The sequence below is a fragment of the Perna viridis genome, chromosome 2 (assembly GCF_037379345.1).
Source record: "Perna viridis isolate PV_CMFRI_1.1 ecotype Kerala chromosome 2, ASM3737934v1, whole genome shotgun sequence".
Classification (NCBI taxonomy): Eukaryota; Metazoa; Mollusca; class Bivalvia; order Mytilida; family Mytilidae; genus Perna; species Perna viridis.
In genome coordinates, this window is record NC_142446.1 from 5,353,707 (window position 1) to 5,380,750 (window position 27,044).

At 32.2% G+C, this 27,044-nt stretch overlaps 1 protein-coding gene across 2 annotated transcripts in view; it reads right to left on the minus strand.

Annotated features, from left to right (window-relative positions):
* Nucleotides 1-27,044, minus strand: part of LOC148623438 (pleckstrin homology domain-containing family H member 2-like) — a 121,330-nt gene that overhangs the window by 65,268 nt on the left and 29,018 nt on the right. For both annotated transcript variants that reach the window (XM_088565231.1, XM_088565229.1), the window contains exons 3-4: nt 20,851-20,981; nt 15,921-15,983 (exon numbers count right to left, since the gene is read on the minus strand). In XM_088565231.1, the coding sequence (XP_088421357.1) occupies nt 15,921-15,983; nt 20,851-20,949 (162 nt within the window). In that variant the 5' untranslated portion in view covers nt 20,950-20,981. The remainder of the gene's footprint in view (nt 1-15,920; nt 15,984-20,850; nt 20,982-27,044) is intronic.

Genomic DNA, 27,044 nt, shown 5'->3' on the forward strand with positions numbered 1-27,044 from the left:
AGACTTTGAAGGATACCTCCCGAGACTTCTAATTAACAATATAATTTTGTTCAGTAATAATAGACCATGGCTACACTTTAACCTCTTCACCACATTCCATGTACTTATACCAACAGGGTGCATTACATTGTCAAATTTTACTGATTAAATAACTACATGTACATGTAAAAAGAAGTCTTAAACTATTCTGCACTTTATACTTAACAACCTTAAAGCATTTTATTATCTAACTTATAGTAGTCAACAATAAAAAAAACCAGACTTATAGCACTAATCTAACCTTATTAATAAAACAAAATTTGTGAAGTTTGATTCTAATACAAGTTTCAATGTTTTTCATAAAATAGATTCATGTCCATTCTACATAGGAAAAATAATTTTGACATGATAATGTTTCAACACATATGAAAAACATATATTTACATGTTAGGAACCAACATGAGTGAAAGAAGAGAGAGTGAATACCCAAATTAACAGGTGAGAGTGAATACCCAAAATAAAGGAGAGAGTGAATACCCAAAATAAAAAGAGAGAGTGAATGCCCAAAATTAAAGGAGAGAGTGATTGCCCAAAATAAAAGGAGTGAGTAAATAACCAAAATAAATGGAGAGTGAATGCCAAAAATAAAAGAAGAATGTGAATGCCGACAATAAAAGGAGAGAGTGAATAACCAAAATAAAAGGAGAGTGTGAATAAGCAAAATAATAGGGGAGAGTGAATACCAAAAATAAAAGGAGAGTGTGAATAAGCAAAATAACAGGGAGAGTAAATACCCAAAACATATGAAAGTAAATAACCAAATTAAAAGGTGAGAGCGAAAATAAAAAACAAAACAAAAAAATTAATAGGAGAAAGTGAATACCCAAATTAATAGGGGAGAGTGAACAACCAAAATTATAATAGGATAGTGTAAATAACCAAAACTAGAAGCTCAACAGAGCCTGAATCGCTCATCTGATTAACCATTTGCTTATTTGAAAAACTTGAGGAATGAGACAGGCTAAGTTAAAATCAACTAAATTGTCAAATGCAAGAAATGCCTTTTCATAGCATTTTCATGACCTGAACCAGAATTTGCTAAAGGCAACAATTTTTGAATTTTTTTCAAAAACCTGTCTTATGACCCCTAAGTTCCATTTTTAGTATAGGCAGGCATATCTATTCACAGATTAAAAATCACAACAGTCAATTTGAGCACAATACACTAAAGAACTATTATGCTTATTTTCATTCAATGATCTTAAATGGTTTTAGAGAAGAAGATTTTCAAAGTTGTACATGTGGAAAAAAAAAACATCAAAAAAACTGTTTCAGGGGTCGTAACTCCTACATTAGTCAGGTCTCACTAACCACTTCTGGGTCAAATGGCCACCCCCACTATGTAGTACCAAAAACACACTGGACCTAGACATATGCATTGTAAGTGCATTATTTGTGTGTATTATGATTAAAAGTAGTCCAAATAAAGCTGAGAATGTGTACCTTACAATCATATATGTAATTAACTACAAAAGTGTATGAATATTGTTTACATGTGTGAGTAATTTGCCTCCATGATGTCAGTTAGCAGAACAGGTAAAAATGTGGATTTTCAGTATTATTTATTCAAGTAAACTTTGTGAAGAATTTCTACAATCATCGTACCATTAGCATAATGATTTTGGAAACCTTATTTTCCAAGCTTTGCAACGGTATGCAACTTTAAGATGTCATTTGTCCTGGGAATTCACAGTGAAACTTTGAAAATTACTTTTTTAACATGTAAAGTAATGGAAACGTTAGAAGTGGTTAGTGAGACCTCAATGAATGGTTTTGAAAATTTTGGCATAGGTCCTTCTCATGATGCTTAACAATTTTACCATTGCCAGAAATTTGGTAAAGGCAACGGTTTTTGAGTTATTTGCAAAAAACTGTAATCTGACACCTATGTTCTATTTTTAGTAATGGCGGCCATGTTTTTTCATGAATCAAAAATTCCAACAGCCATTTTGTGTGGGATACCCTAAGGAACATAAATGCCAACTTTCATTGAATTCTGTGAAATGGATTTTGAGAAGAAGATTTTCAAAGTTCCACATGTGAAAAATGCAAAAAAAACTGTTTCAGGGGCCATAACTCCTACATCAGTTGACAATCATTTTGGAAATTTTGACATAAGTCCATCTCATGATGCTGAACAATATTACCCATGCCAGAAATTTGCTAAAGGCAACGGTTTTTGAGTTATTTGCAAAAAACTGCAATCTGACCCCTATGTTCTATTTTTAGTAATGGCGGCCATGTTTTTTTCATAAATCAACAATCCCAATGGTCATTTTGTGTGGGATACCCTAAGGAACATAAATGCCAACTTTCATTGAATTCTGTGAAATGGATTTTGAGAAGAAGATTTTCAAAATTGCACATGCGAAAAATGCGAAAAAAACTGTTTCAGTGGCCGTTACTCCTACATCAGTTGACCAATCATTTAGAAAATTTTAGCATAGGTCCATCTCATGATGCTGAACAATATCACCCATGCCAAAAATTTGCTAAAGGCAACCGTTTTTGAATTATTTGCAAAAAACTGCAATCTGACCCCTATGTTCTATTTTTAGTAACAGTGGCCATGTTTTTTCATGGATCAAAAATCCCAATACTCATTTTGTGCAGAACACCCTAAGGAACAATCATGCCAAGTTTAAAACCTGTACGTCCAGTAGTTTCAGAGAAGGAGATTTTTAAAAATTTGTCCACGACAACGACAACCACGTCCAGAATAAAAGGAGAATGTGAATAACCAAAATAATAGGGGAGAGTGAATACCCAAAACATAAGAAAGTAAATAACCAAATTTAAAGGTGAGAGTGAAAAACCAAATTAATAGGCGAGAGTGTATACCCAAAATACTAGGAGAGCGTGAATACCCAAAATACTAGGAGAGCGTGAATGCCCAAAATAAAAGGAGAGAATAAATAACCAAAGGGGTAAATTCACTAACACAAGTTCCAGGCCCACTTTTTTGGCAAAGTTTCAACTTACTTGAAATTTTATGTATGCCTTTTTTTAAAGCTAAAATGTTATCTGAATACTGATATACAGAAAATACAAGCTGTTGTGTCATAATATCGTCATAAGGATGGCACAAAACTCTGTTTCTACACAGTTTTCAAAGAATATTCACAACAATAAGAGGTTTAGGGGTAGTTTCTCATTCCAAAAATATACAGCATAAGCTATGAACAACAAAATCTTTTGTCAGGAGTTGTAATGGTACAGAATGCCATTTTTTTTTTTATAAATAATCAATGAGTTCGACAATTGCGCTCTATATTTTCTACATAATGTTAAATAAAATAAGCTATTTAACACAATTTGGCTAAATCTAATTTTCCTTTATTTTCATCTACAATTTAAGTGCAACACCTTATTTAACAGTAGTGAAACTTTTTAACGTTTTTTTAACGAAGGCACATATTCAACTTCTGAATTATGCAATTTTCAATTTTATTTGAAACACTTAAGTTTTCAGGGCTGATTTTGACATTTTCTGGACATACTCCTTTCAGAGAGTGAATTACTAAAATACTAGGAGAGGGTGAATAACCAAAATATGAGAAAGTAAATTTATAGGAGAGAATGAAAAACCAAATTAATAGGAGAGCCAGTGAATAACCAAAAAAAGGAGAGACTGAATAACCAAACTAATAGGGGAGAGTTAATAACCAAAATAATAGGAGAGAGTAAATAACCAAAATTATAATAAGAGAGAGTAAATAACCAAATAATACTAAGACAGAGTAAATAACCAAAATAATAATAGGAGAGAGTAAATAACCAAAATTATAATAAGAGAAAGTAAATAACCAAAATTAAAATGGGAGAGAGTAAATAACCATAATAATACTAAGAGAGAGTAAATAACCATAATTATAATGGGAGAGAGTAAATAACCATAATAATACAAAGAGAGTGTAAATAACCAAAATTATAATGGGAGAGAGTAATTAACCATAATAATACTAAGAGAGAGTAAACAACCAAAATCATAACAGGAGAGAGTAAATAACCGAAATAATAATAGAAGAGAGTAAATAACCAAAATTATAATAAGAGAGAGTATATAACCAAAATTATAGTAGGAGAGAGTGAATAACCAAAATAATAATAGGAGAGAGTAAATAACCAAAATGATAATAGGAGAGAGTGAATAACCAAAATAATAGGAGAGACTTAATAACCAAAATATGATCACAAGTTAAAACTTGAAGTGGTCTTGGCATGAGTATTAATATTTTGGTTATTCATGATAACATAATTTAATGCTACTTCCAGCATAAATTTTTTGGCGGGATGAAGATTGAGAGTGATATCACACTTATCAAATAAAGGTAACTTACCTGGCAAAACATTTTATACCTCTCTTTTGACTCTCTCTGGACTACATAAAAGATCATTTATGGAATAGAGTGCATTCTCTAATAGAACAAATGAAATGGGAAGAACAAACATCAATATGATGTGAAGGATCCACAATAGGAAACAGAATTAACAAACATCAATATGATGCGAAGGATCCACAATACAAAACAGAATGAACAAACATCAATATGATGCGAAGGATCCACAATACAAAACAGAATGAACAAACATCAATATGATGCTAAGAATCCACAACAGGAAACAGAATGAACAAACATCAATATGATGCAAAGGATCCACAATACAAAACAGAATGAACAAACATCAATATGATGCGAAGGATCCACAATACAAAACAGAATGAACAAACATCAATATGATGCTAAGGATCCACAATACAAAACAGAATGAACAAACATCAATATGATGTGAAGGATCCACAATACAAAACAGAATGAACAAACATCAATATGATGCTAAGGATCCACAATACAAAACAGAATGAACAAACATCAAGATGAGGTGTTGGTTAATATACATGTCAAGTATAAACTCTGAAATCATAATGGTTTTCAAGATATAGAGTGGACACGATCTTTACCACAGGACAAGGGGTTGTCAACTGAAACCAAACATTTTTTTACCTTTACATTTGACCTAGGAAGTTGTACATACATTATGACACACCCTCTGGTGTTGGTTAATATACAGTTTAAATTAAGTGACTAAAAAGTTAAAATCAAAGTGGATATTTAAGTTTAAAAACAGGGTTGGTCGATAACATGTACTGTTTTACTTATCATTGACCATTGTTTTTGGTGTAAACAAATTGTGTTGCAGAAAGGCTTAGTGAAAAGTCAATATCGAAAAAAAAAAACCCCTACAAAAATGAAAGATAACAGTTCTCTAGATATTGAGCAGACACAAATTAGTTATGGACAGATGCATAGACAGACTGATCACAATAGGGTGACCCGCCTAGGGCAAGGCCCTAACAAACATCAATATGATGCTAAGGATCCACAATACGAAACAGAATGAACAAACATCAATATGATGCTAACATCAGCAAAATTCTTAACCGAAAAGAAGTAATGAAAGAAATACAGTCTTATTTAAAAAATCAATCTGTCTCTATAGTCTCCTATAGCTACACCAACACCAATGACAATGAACAAGTGCTACAGGGTAGAATACCCTCTGACTTGTGACTGCTCCAAATCTTCTTTTCCTTACAACCCCTCTTAACATGTCAACACTGGTGATCTGAACATTATTCAAATTGAGAAAATACAATAGTGATATCTCACAGCCCAATGTTGAGAAAACTGCAATAAGTAAACTAGTACTATAATTTTTAAATTAAGATGGATGCAGTTGAAGATTATGCAAGAGTGTGGGGAAAGAGAGAGAAAGAATGAGAAGCAGAACTCGACTCACTGTCAGATTGGGTAAAAGCAGTTAGGTGGTAATAGAAGTTCTATTTTGTAATAGAAGTTAGGTGGTAAAAGCAGTTAGGTGGTAATAGTAGTTAGGTGGTAAAGGCAGATAGGAGGTAATAGCAGTTACATCTGTGGTACAATGTCACATTCACAATCTCAAACACCACACGAATGATGAACCTTAATCAATTTTCAAGGACATTGAAGCTGCAAATTATATTTCCTCTCTTCGTGAGAATTATGATAATTTCTCTGCTGACAAAGCCTCTAACAATATTGTTTTTGTTTGCAAGGTCACAGTTTTTTAATTTGTTGGTTTACAGATTTTTGACTGGATGAAATCAGGTCGGTCAAGTTTTAAAACAAGGTTGGTCGAAAACATGTACTGTTTAACTTATCACTGACCATTGTTTTTGGTGTAAACAAGTTGTGTTGCAGAAGGGCTTAGTGAAAAGTCAATATTGAAAAAAAAAAAAAAAAAAGCCTACAAACTACAGGAAGAATTCAGGGACAGAAAATTGAGTATGCAGACAGATTACATTACAATGAAAACAAAAAGCAAAACTTTTGTCTTACATAACATTTTTAAAAACTTTTAAAAAAATAAATTGACTAATGGTTTTCAATCTAAAAATACATTAAGAACTAGTAATTTGTCATTAAATGACCAAACGTTACAACAAACCTGATGACTTTTCTTTCAGAAAAAAGAAGACAAAAATTATGTTTTAAGTAAAATTTCTCAGTTATTTTAGGAGATCACTTGCATACTTCCAAACAAAACTTCGTAGCTTTGATTTTCCTTCCAATTATCTCTCCTTTATTTATCTACTTCTTGTTGAGAATAAAAACATGGCAATAGCTCCTTGTCCATGCATTCGAAGACGGGGAGCCTTCCACACATCCAGTTTGGGTCAAAAACATAAGGAATTGTGACGGAAAAGCCTTATTCCATATGGAAATGTTGTTGAACTTCTCAGCAAATGTTATCACAAACTCTGTTCACAATTAAAAAACTGAGCAGTTTTCTGTTTATGTCTTCTTCTTCTTGTCATTCGCCATTACACTTGAATGCCAGTCTCCTCAACAAATCTGGCCACCTTCTGTAGGTCTTCCACAGGTCCATACAGTTTCTCTGTAATGGGGTTGGTTTATCCCATATCTTCTCTCTCTGTGCCTGGTGTAACTTGCACGTCTGCAGAAAGTGTTTATGTTATATTGCTAGTTTGACTGCATATTTGGTAGTGGGGGCAAGACCCTGTGCTTGAAAATGGATATGTTTTATGTTGGTCAGATACAGATCAACTCATAGAAAATATGATGACTGGTGCCTAAGTCAATGCATCATCTTTACCAGATATTTAAAAAAAATGATTAAATCTTGGCTGAAAATATAAATATCCCACATGTTAAAATATGCATGGAATGTTCTTAAGATTTTAGTTTCTACAAAGAAGGACCAGTGTGAAGATATGTTTCACAACTGCCGTCTGGAATGGCAGCATTATGATTTAATATGTGCCGGACTGAATCATGTGCTAAAACAATCCTTCTCAATGTGCAAACTTTGTTTAAAATAGCCTTTCAAGTTCGTTAAATGTGGATGATTAGCCTGTAGAGGCTCCCCGTCCACAAATGCCACTGCCTAAAAAGCAAACCTACAAGGTTTCAAAGTCATTTACCGGAAATGTTTACATTCTTTTTAATTACAAGTATTTTGATTTTATCATCTCTAGCCAGTGTTAACTTGTTTCCCTAACTATCAAAACCCTTAAACATGAGTTTATTGAAGTGGTGAAATTAATTCAGCCATTTCCATTCGATGCTTCTAACTGACTATGCTTTGTCAAGTTGCTGAATGAACAAAAAGTTACAATTTTGCACATGCAATTTTTTTTTTAGTCTGTGGCTGTAAAATAATAATTTCACAACCGAAATTCCAATTTTATATTTTTTCTCCTAGCTGGAAAAATCAGGTCAGTGGAACCGTAAACCAACAAATTAAAAAAACTGTGACCTAAAGCACATTAATACAAATGCTTTCAATTTCAATGGGAAGACCTTCTTGTATTTCTTCTGATTATTATTAATATTCTTTTTTTTTTCTGCCAGGCATTTTGCCAAAGTTTTGGCTGAACGTATCAGGACAAGATTTTGACAATCTTTTGCAATCTGACAGGGGACTTTGGAATTCACCCTGTGAGACGTGATCATTTGTCGTTCCAGAGTTATCTGCCCCGAAGTGGAAAAACTAATTTTGCTAAAATTTCTTAAACCGTTTTAGATACACACAAACCGAAAGCTCCATATTTTTTAGAAACCCGGGCAGTATTATTTGACAAAGTTTCGAAAAGATTTGAGGTTTCCCTGGTTACGCGATTTCGTGACCTAAAATGAAATTGTTCGGTTGGTCACTAAACTTTTAAACCGTAAGTCGTATAGACTTGGGACCTTCACTGTTGATCTTAAATGATTTGCACTATGTTTTTGTATTTCTTGGTTCTTAGTCGAACTTTGTCAGGATATTTTACCTCATTTGTATGGTCATTTCTGTTTCTCTATTTGGCAGTTTTTTGCTGTAGTTTTTTTGTTTAAGTCTTTATAGTATGAGTTATATTTACTGGTAACGCGGTATTTACTGTCTAAATATGTATATATATAGAAAAACTCTCCACCGACATTTATAACTATATTCATATACAACCAATTCCTACAGTGGTGTCGTCGGTTTTGGTTATTAAAAATCACCTCTCTCTTTGAAAATTGGTGCACACGTTGAAAACAACAGTTCTTACCGTAGTTAATGCATTTCTTTAATAAACCTAATCTTAAAAAAATATGGATTAAGATTTTTCCAAAGTAATCCAACAATCATGATTTATGTAATGAAAATGTGATAATGGAGTATGATTGTCTTGTGCTCAAGGATAATCTCTTAACTGCTTTTAATCAGAAACCTTCACTACCTTTATTCAAAGCTTCAAATGAATCCATGAATGCATATTTAGCTGTATGACAAATATTTATTTTTTTGTTTATTTTTTTGGAGCAGAGAACGTAATCATTATAACATATGCAGTCAAAGCGCCATAATTCCAAATGTTAAGTGGAAAAAATGAATCACGGAAATAAAGAATAATGAAGTTTAAATTTCCTTGTATTTTCTTACAGTTCAAACTGATGGCTATCGCTTTCTACTGCAAGGATAATTTAATTAGAACTTTGTTTTTTTTTTTGGTTACCTTTCCCTTCGTTGATGTGTGCAAAAAGTTGTAATATGTATTCATGTTTTCCGAATTGTTTGATTAATGTGACAAATTAAAATATTTTATTTTGAAAATCATTCGTTAAGTAATAATCCTGTAAAAGAGTGTAAGTAATTTTGGGCATTTCTAATATTCTCACACTTACCTTTAAAATGAATACAATAACAAAATCCAGTACTGTAAATGAGTAACGATGAATCATGGTGCATCTAAGACGACAACAATACAAATCTAACTGTTTTAAGTAGTGTGATCTTCTTTTAATAAATGATAGTATTTGAATGTTCGATGAATAATTTGCTTTTCTAGATTTACTTGTCAATAACTACTACTACCTATGACCAAAGCTCATACAGTACACCCCGAGTGGATTGTTCGTGCACTGGGCTCTGTCATTAAACACTGTGAATAAGAACTACATGAGGAAACACAAAGTTTTTTAACAAAGTACAAATTCATGTAAAACAATGGTATATAACGATTATAAATGTGTATCGCCTATGAGTAAATTAACCGGTTCAGCTAGTTAACTGGTTTTAACTAAAATACTTTAACATTGTTCACTGGAAAGCGTGGGATTTAAAATCATAAATGTTGACCAACTTTATTACTAATTTACATTTCAACATGGCTGGACGATCGACAGAAAACCAGTAAGTATAAATGTTTTAGTGTATAAAGAAGCCTAAATATCCAATATCATTCCATAAATCGACAAGCCAAAAAATCCAAAAGTACTCTCCGGAATGTTACATTCCTTTGAGAAAAACGGTAAAACCGTAAATAGGTCAGAAACAAAGAACTTACAGACTGTAACGGTCTTAAATTAGAGAAAAGGTGTGATATACACCTGAACTGGCTATCTGTAGAAGAAGCGATAAACCGCGCTGCGCACTCTCTTTAATACTCAGTTCAAAATGAATCAACCAATCAGAGCAAGGATATCAACTCAAATGTTATGAACTCGATCTGAGTAAAACACGCTTTGAAATAAACTGAACTTATGTAAAAATACTTAGACTTGAACATTTAACGTAATACACCGAGGCAAGCTCAAAATGAAAGTTACGACTATTTACATTGGTAACAATGTCACATGACCAAAGCCATATCACATGAACAGTTTGAGAAGTGAACAATAATATTAAAATACCAACTAGCTACAGTCACCTCCGTTACAGTGCAATGATAAAAAATAGCTGCAATACACATTGACATCTCTTAAACCGAAATATGTGAAGTCTTATTATAATTAAGACAATAAATAAATAATGTGAATATGTTCATAGATGTGTCAGTTTCTGAAAGCTGTCTTTTTAAAAATACTCCCACTTCATTATTTTAAGGCGGCATAATACATTCAATTTATAAATAGGCACCTAAATTGCCGATGGCCGGGTTTTTAACAGTACAGATCACTATTTACGATCTTTAAATACAAAACAAGCCTATGCATCGCCTAACATGAAACAAAAGCCTAGTGGGAATATCACGATAATTTAACATGTAATAATAATTTTCAACTGTCATAAAAATAGAAAAAAATCAAAGTACTCATGTACTGAATCAATTTATATTGACTCTTTCAGTTGTCTTCAAAAATCAAGAACAGAGACCAACTTCTTGGTTATCAAAACATTTAAAGAGTCATGTACAGTAATACTGTAAAGTCACTTTGTTCCGACATTGTTGTCCCAACTAACACAACAGAGGCAAATAATTCACACTTACACACAATACTCATACTTTTGTAGAGACTTAAAAGTACGAATTTAGAGTTTACAATCTGAGTTTTTATTTTGACCACATTTATTCAATACACACTCAAATACCTTTACAATGCATAATACTAGGTTAAGTGTTTTTTAGTATTCCATAGAGGGGTGGCCATTTGACCTGGGAGTGACAATTGAGACCTTTTGCTTTGCAATACTTTATAATTATCTCCCTTTGATTTTTTTTTCTATTTTCGTGAAAATCACAAGTTCATTTTGTTCTCAAATAATTGTATTGATGAAATTCACAGGAAAAAAAAGTTTATAACTACACAGTTATTACTGAATTCATCTTTTTCTAAGAATCAGAACTATATTGCAAATTTAATAATTGTCAAAAACCTTGCCTTTTAAAATATATGCAAGAAATAAGTACTGTCGATCGACCCATTGCTACAAGTTGTTATACAATGAGCCATTTGCCATGAGGCAAAGGTACTTTCTTATAAACATGATTGTTGTCATAAGAGAATTGGTGGGAAAGACCTTTCAATTATGTCCTCACTGAATATTCCTTCAAGTGAGAATCTGAGGACTTACCTCATTTTATTGAATTCTTAAAGTACATTAAAATCCATATAAGCACAGGTACACAGCAGAATCATCTAAGATTTGGTCAGTGAAAGAAGGACAACAAAAAAAGTGTTTACTTGTGTAGTGGTATTAATCATATGTGGATTTGGAAAAAACTCAGATCTTTTTGATAATTTCAAATCTCACTTAACTTGCAGAAGTTAACTATTTTAAAACTTTTGACATTTCAATATTATATGCAACCCTTGCCCAAAGATAAATTGGAAACCCATCAAAAGGAAATTATCCACAAAGCATTTAAATGCAAGAATGGTAATTCTCTCTATGTTTTTGGTTTTAAGGCTACGATCTACATATTTTACCACTACAAAACAAAAACGTAAAAGACAGATGTTGCTACACTGGGCAACAGGTGACAAGTATGACAGAGTTTCTACTTGTCAACATATTTGCCACTTTTGGAGGGACAATTTGTCCACTTTTTCACATTCCAATTGACACTAATTGTGCCCTTCTGCTAGCCTATCTGTTTCTTTATTTCTTTGAATGGGACTTCTTTCAAAATCTTGTGGATGACAAGAAGAGGCTCCCAGGAGCCTGAATCGCTCATCTGGTTGAATTCTGCCTTTCAAGGGCAATAAATTAAACAAGAAGTTGTCAAACAATTTTGACTAAAGAAATCTTTGATAGGACTTATCATAAGGATCATTTCAGCAAATGAAAATCTAAATATATCATAGTTTTCAAGACATTGGCTAAAAACTGTATTAAAAAAAAAAAAAAAAAAAAAAAAACCTGTCATTTTCCCCTGTCAAGAGCAATCTCTTATAAGAAGATGTCGGGTAACTTTATGCCTGAAGACTTTTGTAGTCCTAAAAATAAGGATAGTTTCAGCTACTGAAAGAATTTGGCTAAACCTAATGGTTTTGGGGATAAATGCGAAAAATTACTGTTTGACCCCTATGTTCTATTTGTAGTAACGGTGGCCATGTTTTCGACAGATCAAAAATCTCCACATCAGTTCTATGCAGGATACCCCAAGAAATATTCATATCAAGTCTGGTTCCAATTGGTCAAGTAGTTTCAGAGGAGAAGAGTTTTGAAAAATTGTTAACAATGGACGACGACGGAGACGAAGGACAACGACAGACACCAAGTGATGGCAATAGCTCACATGGCCTTTGGCCAGGTGAGCTAAAAAGGTTAAAGAAGACAGATCCTTAAATTTCACATTTTGATATATTGGCAATGTTCTCCTCATTAATAACCCTTAATTTGGAGAATGGCTTCTGCTAATTTATCCACCATAATTTGAAATTAAAAAGACTAAAGAGACACAGCTTCCTTTGTAACATTTTAGACCATCACCTCAAATTTAACAACAGTAGTACAAAAATACATGACAAACAACATGATTTTGATTTTAAAACAATGAATTTCCACTATGAAGTCAGAACCATTGCAGTGGTTTCAAACTTTCCAGTTTTTAGCAAAACATTGCTATTTATTATAGGGACATTCCTTTTGACTTTTCCTTTTGAAAACTGCCTAAACTTTATTAGTTCAGTTATTTTGTTATTACCCTTCCATTATTTCCAAATTGTGAACTAACAAAATGAATTACATAGGGAACATTCCACAAATCACTGCTATTACATATGTATAATATACCAATAAAGAGTTTCACAGAGCTCAGCATGATACGACTGCAGCATGTTGAACTCGGTTCACTTGGGGTAAGTGTGGACAATACATTAATTTTTGACACTATTAAGCACAGGGACCTACACTTCATTATGGACATAACAACTTGTTTGGACACAATTAAGCACAGTATTTGAATTTCAACTAAAGATGAAAAAAAAGTTCTACTCAAAGACCTTTGCCTTCGATCCCTGTAACTCAAAAATGTAAGAGCCCTCTCAATAAGGCACATACATAGAACAAAATGGAAAAAAAAAAGATAAAAGTGTTTAACATCATCTACATGAATGAAGTGAAAAAAAAAATTTCTGAAAAGAAATAGAGGTTGCATTTCTGGATTCCTCAGAACAAAAGGAAATATATATATATGAACCAGAAAGGTAAGTACATCTTAATGTGTCTCCTATACCCATGAAAACAAAGGATAAGTCATATACACATAACAATACCCTATGCTCACTAAAACGCAACTACTGGGTAACACTGAAAACTAGCTGATATTTGGCTTATTAAAATAAAACATATTTTATTGAATATTTTTTATATGTAGGCAATATTGATTTTTCAACTCTTCTGATTATATACAATGACAATAGCAATCTGGTAAAGGTAAGTCTAACAGGGAATGTCTTATTACCCACAACAACCATATTGTTTTCATTTTTTTTAACATGTATTTACTACAGGACAACCTAGATTTCAATTTTATAAGCAAATGATTGATTGATTGTAAAAATCATTCAACCGTAACCAAAGTCTAACTTGATCTGTAAATTCTCATAGTAAGACTACATACAAAAGATAAAATCAATTGGTAAAAGCATTACAAAAAAAAGTGAAGAAAACTGTAAATTCACTGAAATTTTCTAAATCCAAGGGCCATAATTTCCACAAAAATCAATCAACTGTAACCAAAGTCGAACTTAATCTGTAACTCATAATAAGGCTACATACCAAAAACAAACTTATCTGTTAAAGGCATTACAAGAAAAAGTGTGGAAAATGCGGATGGACGGACAGATGCCCAGCATTTCCATGTCCTCTCGCGACATGTCGCGGGGGACAAAAATATCAAAATTTAAAATCTTGTACATTCTGTAAAGCATCAAAAACAAACATAACATATTAAAGAATTAGATTTTCATCTGCATGCAATAATTTGTTTGTATTATCAGTATCATTTTTGTCATATACAAGCTATTTTAACACAGGCCTTAAAAATAGATATACAATGCAATTTCATTATTAACTGATACTTGTTTCACAGCCCTAGATTTCAATTACGCCATATGGCTTCTTCAACCTTACCACTGTATATATACGGTCATGGGCTATTTTCCATTTTTGGGGTTCTGGCAATGTTATTTTTAGTTTAGGAAACCACAATTTTATTTCATCTGCAAAAAAATTTAATGTGCTTTAAAATGAGACTATTTTATATAGAGTTTTATCAAAAATATGGGACTTGAGAGCTGAGCAAGAGGTTGTGAGTTAGTATGGCTACAAAAACTGTGATTTGTTTAGGGGTAGGGCTCATTTCTTGGCTTCTAACAACAGCTGAATTGACCCATAATGCTTCATTTCACATGGTTTCCATAGAATAATAATGACTCTCACCACTCCCAATATGTCAACCCCTTATACTAACCACTTCTGGTTTTAGGCCAATCTGAAGCCAAAAATTGCAAAAAGCCTCATTTATTAATCTCAGTTTTACTGGGTTTACAGTGAGGTATCAATATCATTTTCTAAAGTATCTAGTTTTGACTGGAGACCATGGGCTGTGGTTGAGAGCAAAATTATATCATCTGCATTCATTAAACAGTTGAAGTATGAGATTAGCAGGTGAATTTTCTAGCCATACTGGAAGATCATTAATGAACTAAGATTATCTAACTGCTTAACTCCCAGTTGCCAACTTGAACGGGGAAAAATTCTGTCACACTGTTATAAATCTTGCTACAGGATTTACTTATTTCTTACATTTTTTTAAATAGTGTTTGTAAAATAGGCTAACTGTGCCAATAAGTTGGATTTTGATTCCTGTGTGTATGACTTATCAAAAGCCCTTTGAAAGTCAACAGTCTAACACCCTTCCATCCTTCTTTTACAATAGTTATCAAGAATACATTTTAAAACAAACCAATGATCAGTTGTTCTTGCCAATCCTGTAAAGCAATCCTGACACTTGTTAATAATGTTGTTTCTTTAAAAAAGGAATTCAGTCTTTCTTTAAGGACACAATTAAAATATTCTGTCTCCTTGGCAATCATACCACATCTCCTATTTTTATAAAGTCAGGAAAATTGTGAAAAAGTAATAAGATACAAGAACTAGTCCTTAGAAGCAGTTCTAAACAAGAAACTTTTGAATTCTCTAAGTTTAAAAACATCTAAAGAATTCACACATTGCAGAAACAATTTTAAACCATTCTATAGTGTTGGCACAGGCATATCAAAACTTTTCTCATCATGGCTTTTTGTTCAGACATCTTTTGGGATCTGTAATAATTTGTTGTAGTCAAATCTTATGGCTCTTTTCAATTCATACGATGTTCACAGTTCTTTAAGGAAGGTAGGAGCCTTGCCATGTTGAGCTTTGTATGCATACAAGAGTAGTTTGTATTGGCAACCGTATTGAACAGGCAGCAAGTGTAGCATGATGAAATACCACAGCAATAGCCAGCACAATTGGGAAAGATAGAATGACAGAATAATGGAGCGACTTAATGATGGACAGACAAGGTGATTCCAATATAAGAACAAAAGCCTAGGGCATACTACAGTATTACTTCTGACCTTTTCTGACGAAATTCTAGCCTCATTTTCAGCTTCAGTTTTCTTTTCTTCTAAATCTTTCATCTGAAACCAAATGTCAGTATAATTAATGCTATAAATAAAAACCTAAAAAGCATAATATCACATTTGCTTTCATGAGATCTTTAATTTTCAATTATATAAAAAAAAAATGATCTAAGTACATTGTAAGTGTTCCTAGAAACAAACCTAATTACTCTAATGGTATTCTTGGTCCATTTTCAAAGTTTTGAATGGATGTCAAGATGCTAATTTGATTAAGCACTAAAAATGAACTATTATGTTGGATACATTTTTTTTCTATTTATTATCATAATGTAGACTGGTTTTAGCCTTCCCAAAGTCTGCCACTACTGTCAAAATTCTATTTTTTTTACTAACATTTATACACATTAGGTTTCTAGAGTAATGATATGTCTAAGAAAAATTTACTAAATATGTGAAGTGGCACGGAAGCAAACTTCTCAGTCATATGCAAATTTGTTTATACTATAGGAAGAGCATGGCAATTACAATCCCAAAAATCAATCAAGTCTCACTTTCTACAAAATGGCACCTGGTGGTGTAATTTTAATTGATTGATTGACTCACAGTGGTTTAATATCCTATGGCAAACATTTCCTACATTTCACAAGAACAATTGACTAATGGAAAAGATACTGTACAAGTCTGACACTGAGTTGGATCTTTATTTTACTAGCTTACAGAAGCAACAGCTCACTGGTAGGCATGCCTACTCACTCAGACACAATATCCTGACTCTGAGCCAATAATTCATCTCTCTAATATTGAGTGCATAGAAAAGAGGCATTAACTACCAATTATAGAGTTTTTTGGTGTGACTGGCCATGGATCTAACCCACGAACTCATGCACTGGAGCTGAGCAACCTACCCTGAGACCACAAATGCAATGATGAAATGTTTAACTGTCATACACACTCAAACTGAAAATAAGTATCAGTAACTTCTGACAGTTTGAACCCATCCCAACACTGAAGAGGGAGTAATATAGATAAACCTCCAATAACCTCCTATATCAACCGAACTGTTTATCAAACTCCTATAGCATATTTCATGTTTACATTGAAACATTTGATGTTTATCAAAACAAAAAATAACTTCTTATCTAATAGTATGATATAACTCTTCATTACACTCAAGTATCTATACTTTTGAATATTTTCCCACGATTTTTACTGGAGTTTTTCCAGAAATATGGTATTTCATCTGCTATTGAGCTTAATGAAGAACAATTAACCATAGAGATATGCCAAAGTATGTATAAACAATATTTAAAGTAGAATTCACATGAGGTAATGATTGTCACCTATTTATTCAGCATACCAATACACAATGCTTTTGGCAGATAAAAGAAGTTTGCTTCTAATATAAGAACTGCTTTGAACTTAAAATGATGTAACTATTTTCTCATCTGCTATCTGCTTAATAAATTTGTACTATTTATATCTGGAAAAGAGAAACACTAGAGCAGGTAAAGAATTGCTGAATTAGCTGCTGTGATAGTAAGTATAAGGGAACTGTTATATTGTCAGTACTTCTATTAAACAGTCAAAAATTCAACCTTTCAAAAACCTGCTCAGTATAGGTCATTATTCAGCTTATACATGTTTTAAATGCTTGAATTACAATATCTGGTTAAGAGAAGATACCAGATTATTCAGGGTACTTTGTTTAGGGTTTCAACTTGTTTCTATTTACTAGTATGTTTTACATGAATGCTAAAATCTTCAGCAGATAATACAACCAATGATACATATAGATACAACTAGTAATACATGTAGTACAATACAACAGGTAGTTAATACAATTTCATTGGCTGCCAATCTCCTGTACAGATGTATAATACCTATTATTAATTATCTAGTGTTGTCTTAAATATTCAACGTAAACTGTCTCAACAATATAAAATCTTTAACCCAGCTAATATCCCAAAGCCGATAGCAGAAAAACGAATCCAGTATTGTTGTTCTTTTTACCATATTGGTCGGATTCCAATCAGTGTCATCTGAAAGTTCTTGACCTCAACCTTCAGAATTTTTAAGTGAATTATTTTGTAAATAATTCATGATGCTGAGGGTTATATGGCAATATATTGACTTGTCAATATAATGTTATATGGATCAGCCAATATATCTTAGAATGTTAACAAATAAAAATCTTCACTTAAAAGCATAATACAAGTATAAGGATTTGTCACTGGTAGAACAAAAGCCTATTAAAATTGTAGAATAGAATAATATCAAACTTTCACAATTTTTTTATCACATGATGCCATTTTGCATCTCTTATTCATATTTCTATCTGGATGACTTTCATTGTGGGGTTTCAATACATAAAACTATGTCAGCTGTTGACAAGGGTGGGTCCATCTTCTATTCCCAACCTCCTCTGAAACCACTGAATAGAATTTAATGAAACTTTCACAATTTTTAGCACATAATGACATAATGCACCTCTTATTTGGGTTTTTTGGGAAGTGAAGGGGATATCATCAAGGAAGCAAAATTTGCTCAAAGTTTTACATATATAATTATATTTTTTTATTAGATTAAAACTAAGCCATGAAGACAGTTTCTATTGATAGATTTATTGATTTACATTTTGTACATTCGTATGGCAAATATTTCATGCAGTTCAGAACAAGAACGATTGACTCAAAGTGAGCATGTTACCCTGAGACCATTAAGGCATTTCTTTTTAAAGGCTGACAAAGCCATATAACATAAGTTAATATAAATTATTTTGCCACATGTATTTGACTGATAGGTTTTGAGTAAAGAATAAAGGTTAGAATCACCCAGTGAACATTTCTGTAATTTTCAGGCTGCTATCTTTCTAGCTGACACTCTTAATTCAGAATAAAAAAACATGAAAAGACAGGGAAAATCAGAATACTTTTATCAGTTACCTACTAACCCTATGAAAATGTGTCAATCAAATCCACTTTAAATTTGTTGTAAGGACAGCGTAGGGTCAGCCTAACCAGGTGACTGCATTACTAATTGACATGCCAATATGATTGTTTGGAAGTCAAAGGTCAGCAACTAGTTGATGGACAAGTAACTAATTTATGATTGGTGGAATATTACATAATGTAATAGTTTATAAACGATTCTGGTATAGCTATAAGCAGAATAAATAAAACAAGCATTCTGACAGTATTGCTGATGCAATTCAGTGTCCCCTTTCGTCCTTTGAACTCATTGCCTTTATGAGATTTTTTTATATATGTGAACTAACAATGAATGGTGTTATTTTTTAACAATCAAGAGAAAATAACTCTTGAACAGCAAAAGCAAATTCCATCAAAATCAAACCTGAGCTTCATTTTACAGTAGATAATAACATTTTTGCATTACAGAAAGCTGCATAAAGACATTCTCTTTCTATCACCTGGAAAGTTGAAAAAAAACTTCGTTACTATGAATTAAAGGGCAAATAACTCTAGAATGAGAGCAGCAATTTGCATCAAAATGATGAAACATAAAATTTTATGTAATTTTCTATGTCAAAGGGCCATAAGTTCCATGTAAGCCATTTTGCCGCAATAATATTTAAATTTAATTTGTAACTTGTCATGATAAGACTAGCTAACAAATATGAAATCAATTGGATGAGGCATTACAAAGAGAAGTCTGGAAAACATAAAATTTCACGAAATGTTCTATGTCCAAGGGACACAACTTCTGTAAAAATCATTCAACCGTAAGGTCATTCAACTGAACTTGTAACTTGTCATGATAAGACTATATACCAAATATGAAATCAATTGGATGAAGCATTACAAAAAGGAGTCCGAAAAACATAAAATTTCATGAAATTTTCTATGTCCAAGGGCCATAACTTTTATAAAAAATTGTTCAACCATAATGTCATTTTAACTTAACTTGTAACTTGTCATGATAAGACTATATACCAAATATGAAATCAATTGGATGAAGCATTACAAAAGAAAAGTCTGGAAAACATAAAATTTCATGAAATTTTCTATGCCCAAGGGCCATAACTTCTGTAAAAATCGTTCAACCGTAACGTCATTCGAACTTAACTTGTAACTTGTCATGATAAGACTATATACCAAATATGAAATCAATTGGATGAGGCATTACAAAAAAAAGTCCAGAAAACCAAGTGTGACTGACGGACTGACAGACTGACAGACAGACGGAGTGCAAACCTAAGTCCCCTTCGGCATTTGCCGAAGGGGATAATTCAATATCTGAAAGGAACCAGTGCATGACATTCATAGTGAATCTAATAATGCTCACAGATCTTGGTCGGTAAGCAATTAAGAGTTACAGAAGATTTGTTGAACTGTAAACTTCAAAAATTTGAATGCCATAATTTAGTACATTAATGGATGAAATTCAGTCCATTGAAGTAAAAGAAAAGATCAACAAAAAACTTCATAAATTACTTGTGAATCCTTGCACAATGATACAACACATTTTTGCATACACGTGTATGAACTGCATGTAAAAATATCTGTAGACCTAAAGGATGACTTTGGAGAAAATTATATGTCTTTACGTCAACAGTGAAAAATTACTATCAACACAAACATAAGTATATGGTAAGTCATGAGGTAATCTTATTAATTGTACATTATTTCTTTTTTCAAATGACTAAGCCAGTTTAGGCTACATAAAATAACAACAAGTAGTTAAAATCCATTAAAGAGTGTTTCAACAGAGAGTAACAGAATGGATATACAGATAAACATAGATTAGCTTATATTACTTTATGTGATGGCAAAGGAATACCAATAGTGCAGTGTAGCATGTAAAAAGTCTGAGCTTTAAACTTAGCTTCAACCCCAAATATTTACTCATTTCAATGCAACTTTCATACCTACTTTTTCTTCATCAAAAAAGAAAGTAATTACTGTACCTTGGACCCAAGAGCCTCTCTAATCTTAGTAACTTGTTCCCTAAATTTCTGCATGGATGTTTCCATCAATAGACACCTCTCCTTCCAACTGTCCTCCATGGCTACGTACTGGTACTGTCAATTCATAACACCTGAAAACGAACAAAAAGTCATCCCCTGCGGAAGGAAAAGTCTAACAAAATACATTCTAACTTATCCATTACATCAAGTTTTCAGAATAAAGGAATTCACCATGTTTTAGATACACACAAATCATGTCCATGCCATTTTTTAAAATAATGTTTCATTTCAACTTTGGATATGGGTAGATAGGTATGTAATTTCCATATAAGATGAGGAAAATATTGCAGACAAAACAGTGTTCATGGACAAAGAGGGTAAATGCAGTATAACATCTTTATTTCAAGTAAAGGAAGTGAAAGAAAGTTAACGATTCCATTAATCATCACCAGTAAAGATGGTCTACAAAGCTTTATGATTGAAAAATTTTATACTCCAGTGTTTTTTTTTTGTTTTTTTTTTTAGAATTTAACTCTGATAACAGGCTATTTATTGTGAAAATGTAAATATTGAACTTGAGTAATTAAGTTCATCATTCATCTGTAACAGTCCTAATGTTGTAGTTTTGAAGGCACAAGCTGAAAATAGTCATATCAATTACAATTTCAAAGAGCAATAACTCCTAACTGAGGAATGGAAAGTTATTCAAATTAGAGCTTCCCAGAAGCCTGATCCACTCACCTAGTTCATTTTTTTCATCTGTTAAGGACAATAACCCTAACCAATTTCAACTTGTGGAGACTTTTGTTGGCCTTATCATATAGATCATCTCTGTCTATTATGGTTTTCAAGAAATATGCTAAAAACTGCACAAAATGTCATTTTTTACCTTTCAAGGACAATAACCTTAAGTATTCTATAACTTCAACCGAATGGAAACTTTTAGTAACATTACTGCAAAGATCATTTCATCAACTGCAAGTATTTTTCTATCTATTATAATTTTCAGGGAATAAGCTAAAAACTACATTAAATATAATTTTTTGCCTTTCAAGGGCAAACACTAAAGAGGAGCTATCCTCCTATTTTGACATAATTGAGACTTTTGTAGGCCTTATTGTAAATATTATTTCATCAATTAAGATATTGGCTAAAAACTGAATAAAAAAACATTTTTCATCTTTCAAGGCCAATAACTCTGACATGGGTCAACAGAATAACATGAAAACTTGGCAAAGGATAGATTTTATATTGCCTAACACTTTGCTTCTGCCAAAACATGTCTATCTAACAATGGTTTTAGAGATATTAGCAAAAAATTGCTGTTTGTCAATTATGTTTACTTTTAGGTAAAGTGGCCATGTTACTCAACAGATCAAAAATCCCTACATACCCTTAAGAATATTCATACCAAGTTTGGTTCTATTCTGACTTGTAGTTTTCAGAAGAGCGTTATCTAAAATAACTAACATGAAAATACCAACAAACACCCAACAATGCCATTTCAGGGACCATAACTTCATAAAATTCTGACTGATAAAAGGTCATCTTTATGATAATGCAGTAAACTTTTTTTTTTAAGGTAACTGCTACAGTACTCATATAAATAACCAAAAATGTGCAAAAACAATTGTAAAAAATGGCATAAAAGGGGGTAATAACTCTAAAACAAGATGTTGGGTCAACTTAAAAGTTTCAGAGAAGATAGATTTAATTGAACTGAAGTGCTAAGAAGTCTCAGTTTTTCTTCTATTAGGCCACAGTTTTTTTATTTGTTGGTTTAATTGAACTTAAGTGCTAAGAAGCCTTAGTTTTCTTCTATCTATTAGGCCACAGTTTTTTAATTTGTTGGTTTACAGATATTTGACTGGATGGAATTGGTTTGGTCTGAAAAAAATAAAAAAAAATAAAATGGGAACCAGAAATACATTTCTACTATTTTAACCCTAAATAAAAAATTATCCTGTGATTTAAAAAACTGTTTATAAAATTTCAATGATTATGGAGGGTGAAATGGTCTTCAGAAAAATAAGAAGACAATGAATTATGTTTTAACTGAATTTTTTCAATTGTTTTATAAGCTCTCTTACATATTTCCACACACAACTTCATAGCTTTGATTTTCCTGTCAATTATCTCCCCTTTATATATCTACTTCCTGTTGAGAATGAAAACAAACCCATGAAGTTTTTAAATTTTTAAATCATTTACAGGAACTGTTCACATTCTTTTCAATTAAATGGGTTTTAATTTCATCATCTCTAGGCAGTGTTAATTGTTTCTCAAACTACCAAAACCTTTAAACATGATTTTATTGAAGTGGAGAAATTTGTGCGGCCATTTTCGTTCGATCTTCTCAGTGACTTTATTTTGTAAAGTTGAATGAACAAAGCAGGCATTTTCTGTAACTTCATTTTAACAAGAGGCTTCCTGGAGCCTGAATCACTCACCTGTTTAAATTTTGTCTTTCAAGGGGAATAAATTTAACAAGGAGTTGTCCAAAATTTTTTACTCAAGAAGACTTTGGAAGGACTTATTATTTTAGTAATGGTGGCCATTTTTTTCGACAAATCAAAAATCCCCACACCAGTTCTATGCAGGATACCCAAAGGAACATTCATACCAAGTTTGGTTCCAGTTGGTCAAGTAGTGTCAGAGGGGAAGATTTTTGAAAGAAATAACATTAAAAATAGCAAAAAATGTCGAAAAAGGGAATTAACTCTTACATGGCTTCACATATTAAAATGAAAATTTTACAACAGATAGATCTGATCATGCTTATTACTTTTTTCTGTGTCAGAATTAGGCTTAATCGAACAGTTTTGGAGATATATGCTGAAAACTACTGTTCGACCCTTTTATTCTATTTTTAGTAATGGCAGCCATGTTTTTCAACAGATCAAAAATTCCCGTACAAGTCCTATGCAGGATTACCCAATGAACATTCAAACTATAAGTTTGGTTCCAATTGGTCAAATAGTGGCAGAGAAGAAGATTTTTGAAAGAATTAACATTTAAAATAGCAAGGGTAATAACTCCAACAAAGATCAATGGATTAAAACGAAAAATCTCATCATGCTGAACAGTTTTACCCCCATATCAGACTTTGGCTAAACCTAACATTTTTGGAGATATATATATGCGAAAAACTACTATCTGACCCTTATGTTCCATTTTAAGTAATGGCGACCACGCTTTTCAACAGATCGAAAATCCTCACATCAGTTCTATGCAGGATACCCCAAGGAATATTCATACCAAGTTTGCTTCCAATTGGTGAAGTAGTGTCTGAAGAGAAGAGTTTTTAAAAATTGTAGCAACGACAGTTGACGACAGACGCCAAATGATGGCAATAGCTCACCTGGCCAAAGGCCATGTAAGCTAAAAAGAACTTTTCAGGTGTACAATAATGTGACCCCAGCTATCAAACTCAGTTCACTTGGGGCAAGCATGGACACAATACTAGTTTTTGAAACACTTAAGCATAGGGACCTACAGTTCATTATAGACACAACAACTGGTTTGGACACAATATATCACAAAATTTGAAAATCAGTTAATTTTTTTTTTAAATTTGACCAAAAATAAAAAGTCTATTTTTTGGATATGATCCTTATAACTCCTCTTTATTCAAAAACAGTAAGAGGTATCTGAAATTTGATTCAATGATACCAGGCAGGGATTTTCATAAGGCATCCAATGACAATAAAGAGCTTTGTTTTAAGCGCATGATATGTCCTTTGCCCTTTTAACTTGTCCTTGTGCTTTTAATGAATTTATATGATAAACTAGATATACTGTGAGCCCTGTCAAATACCCCCACCCCCACAAAATGAAGTAAATAAAAAATGCACAAAAAATTTGGCAATATCAAGGCTACCTCAATATTAACTAAGTTTGTTGTATTGATATTTTACCCATACATTTCTATCTTGTTCAAAACATACATTTCCGACAATGTTATGAAGTACCTTTTATATTTATTAGTCGATCACCATAACAAATGGTCCGTTTTCAACGATTTTTCAACGAATAAAATTTCCTTGGCCGTTCCTGCCTTTATATAAAGAGTAAAGCTTCATAACACAGAAATGTAAAATTTGACATTTATACAAATTGGAAGGAAGCTTACTTAATAAATATGAACAATTCACCAAAGTTTCATAAAAGTTGGTGAAAGTGTTTTTGAGTTATTGTCCAAAGTGTGGACGACGGACTGACAGACAGACAACAGTATACCACAATACGTCCTGCCTTAGACAGGGGTATAGAAATACAAAATCAAACCAAAAATTTTAAAAATAAAAATTTTTAATTTTTTTTTTTTTTTTTTTTTTTTTTTTTTTCTTTTTCTTTTTTTTTTTTGGGGCTGGCCACTTTGACCTCCCGTAACTCAAATCTGAAATCTGATTGAATTACACAGGGAGGCATTTTCATATAGAATCAAATTAAAAATTGTTTTCTTATCGGACCTAAAATTATAAATTTGACCCAAAGTCCTAACCCTTTTAACTCAAAAATGGTTAAGGTTAAGACTCTTACTTTAGAATTTCAAAAAAGAAAACAATGACATCTGAATCTTTAAAAAAAAATTTTTTGAATCATACGCTTACTTTCATTAAATGTTCTTAAATGGTTTTAGAGAAGATTTTCAAAGTTGTACATGTGAAAAAAACAATTTCAGGTGTCATAACTCCTATATCAATCAACGAATGTTTTTGTAAATTTCAGCATTGGTCGAAGACCCTTATGTTCTATTTTTAGTAATGGCGGCCATATTTTTACATGGATCAAAAATCCCAACAGTCATTTTGTGTGGAATACCATAAGGAACAAATATGCAAACTTTCATTGAATTCTAAAGAATGTTTATCTGAGAAGAAGATTTTTTAAAAGTAAAAATGCAAAAAAAAGCTGTTTCTGGTACCTACATCAACTGATAAATCATTTTGAAAATAGCAGGTTACGTCTTATGATGCTGAACAATATTATTCCCTGACAGAATTTTGCTAAAGGCAAAGGTTTTTGAATTATTTGCAAAAAAACTTCAGAACCCTATGTTCTATTTTAAGTAATGGTGGTCATGTTTTTTTTTTCACAGATTAAAAATCCCAACCGTCATTTTGTGTGGGATATCCTAAGGAACAAATATGCCAACAGTCATTGAATTCTGTGCAATGGTTTTTGAAAAAAGATTTTATAAGTTATACATGTGTAAAATGCCCCCAAAAAAAATGTTTCAGGGGCTGTAACTCCTACATCAATTGACAAATCATTTGAATATTCCGGCATAGGTCCACCTCATGATGCTGAACAATATTCCTCTCATCCAAAAATTTGCAAAGAAACTGCCTTCAGACCCTTATGTTCCGTTTTTAGTAATGGCGGCCATGTTTTTTTCACAGTCATTTTGTGCAGAAAACCCTAAGAAACAATCATGCCAAGTTTTCATCCTGTAAGTCTAGTAGTTTCAGAGGAGAATGATTTTTGAAAATTTGCCGTCATTACTAAAATCAGGGATGAAAAATAGAACATACGGGTCTGAAGGCAGTCTTTTGTAAATAACTCAAAAACCTTTGCCTTTTGCAAATTTCTGGCAGGGAATAGTATTGTTTGGCATCATAAGATGAAACCTTTGCTGTTATTTTCAAAATGATTTGTCAGTTGATGTAGGTCCCTGAAACAGCATTTTTTTTTGCATTTTTACCACTTCGAAAATCTTCTGGCACAAAAGAATATTGTTCAGCATTATGAGATACACCTATGTCGAAAATTTCTAAATGATTGGTTAAATGATGTAGGAGTTACAGCCCCTGGAACAGATTTTTTGGCAATTTTTGCATGTACAACTTTGAAAATCTTCTCAAAAACAATTGTAAAGAATTCAATGAAAAATACATATTTGTTCTAATGGTATCCCACACAAAATGACTGTTGGGATTTATGATCCGTGAAAAAAACATGACTGTTGATACTAAACAAGAGGCTCCCAGGAGTCTGAATCATTGAATTTTGCCTTTCAAAGGCAATAAATTTAAAAAGATGTTGTCCAATAATTTTGACTCAAGTAGTCTTTAGTAGGACTTATCATAAGGATCATTTCAACAATTGAAAGTCTCCTTTAATCTATCATAGTTTTAAAGATATCAACAGAAAACTGTAAAAAAAAGTCATTTTTCCCCTTTGAGGGCAAT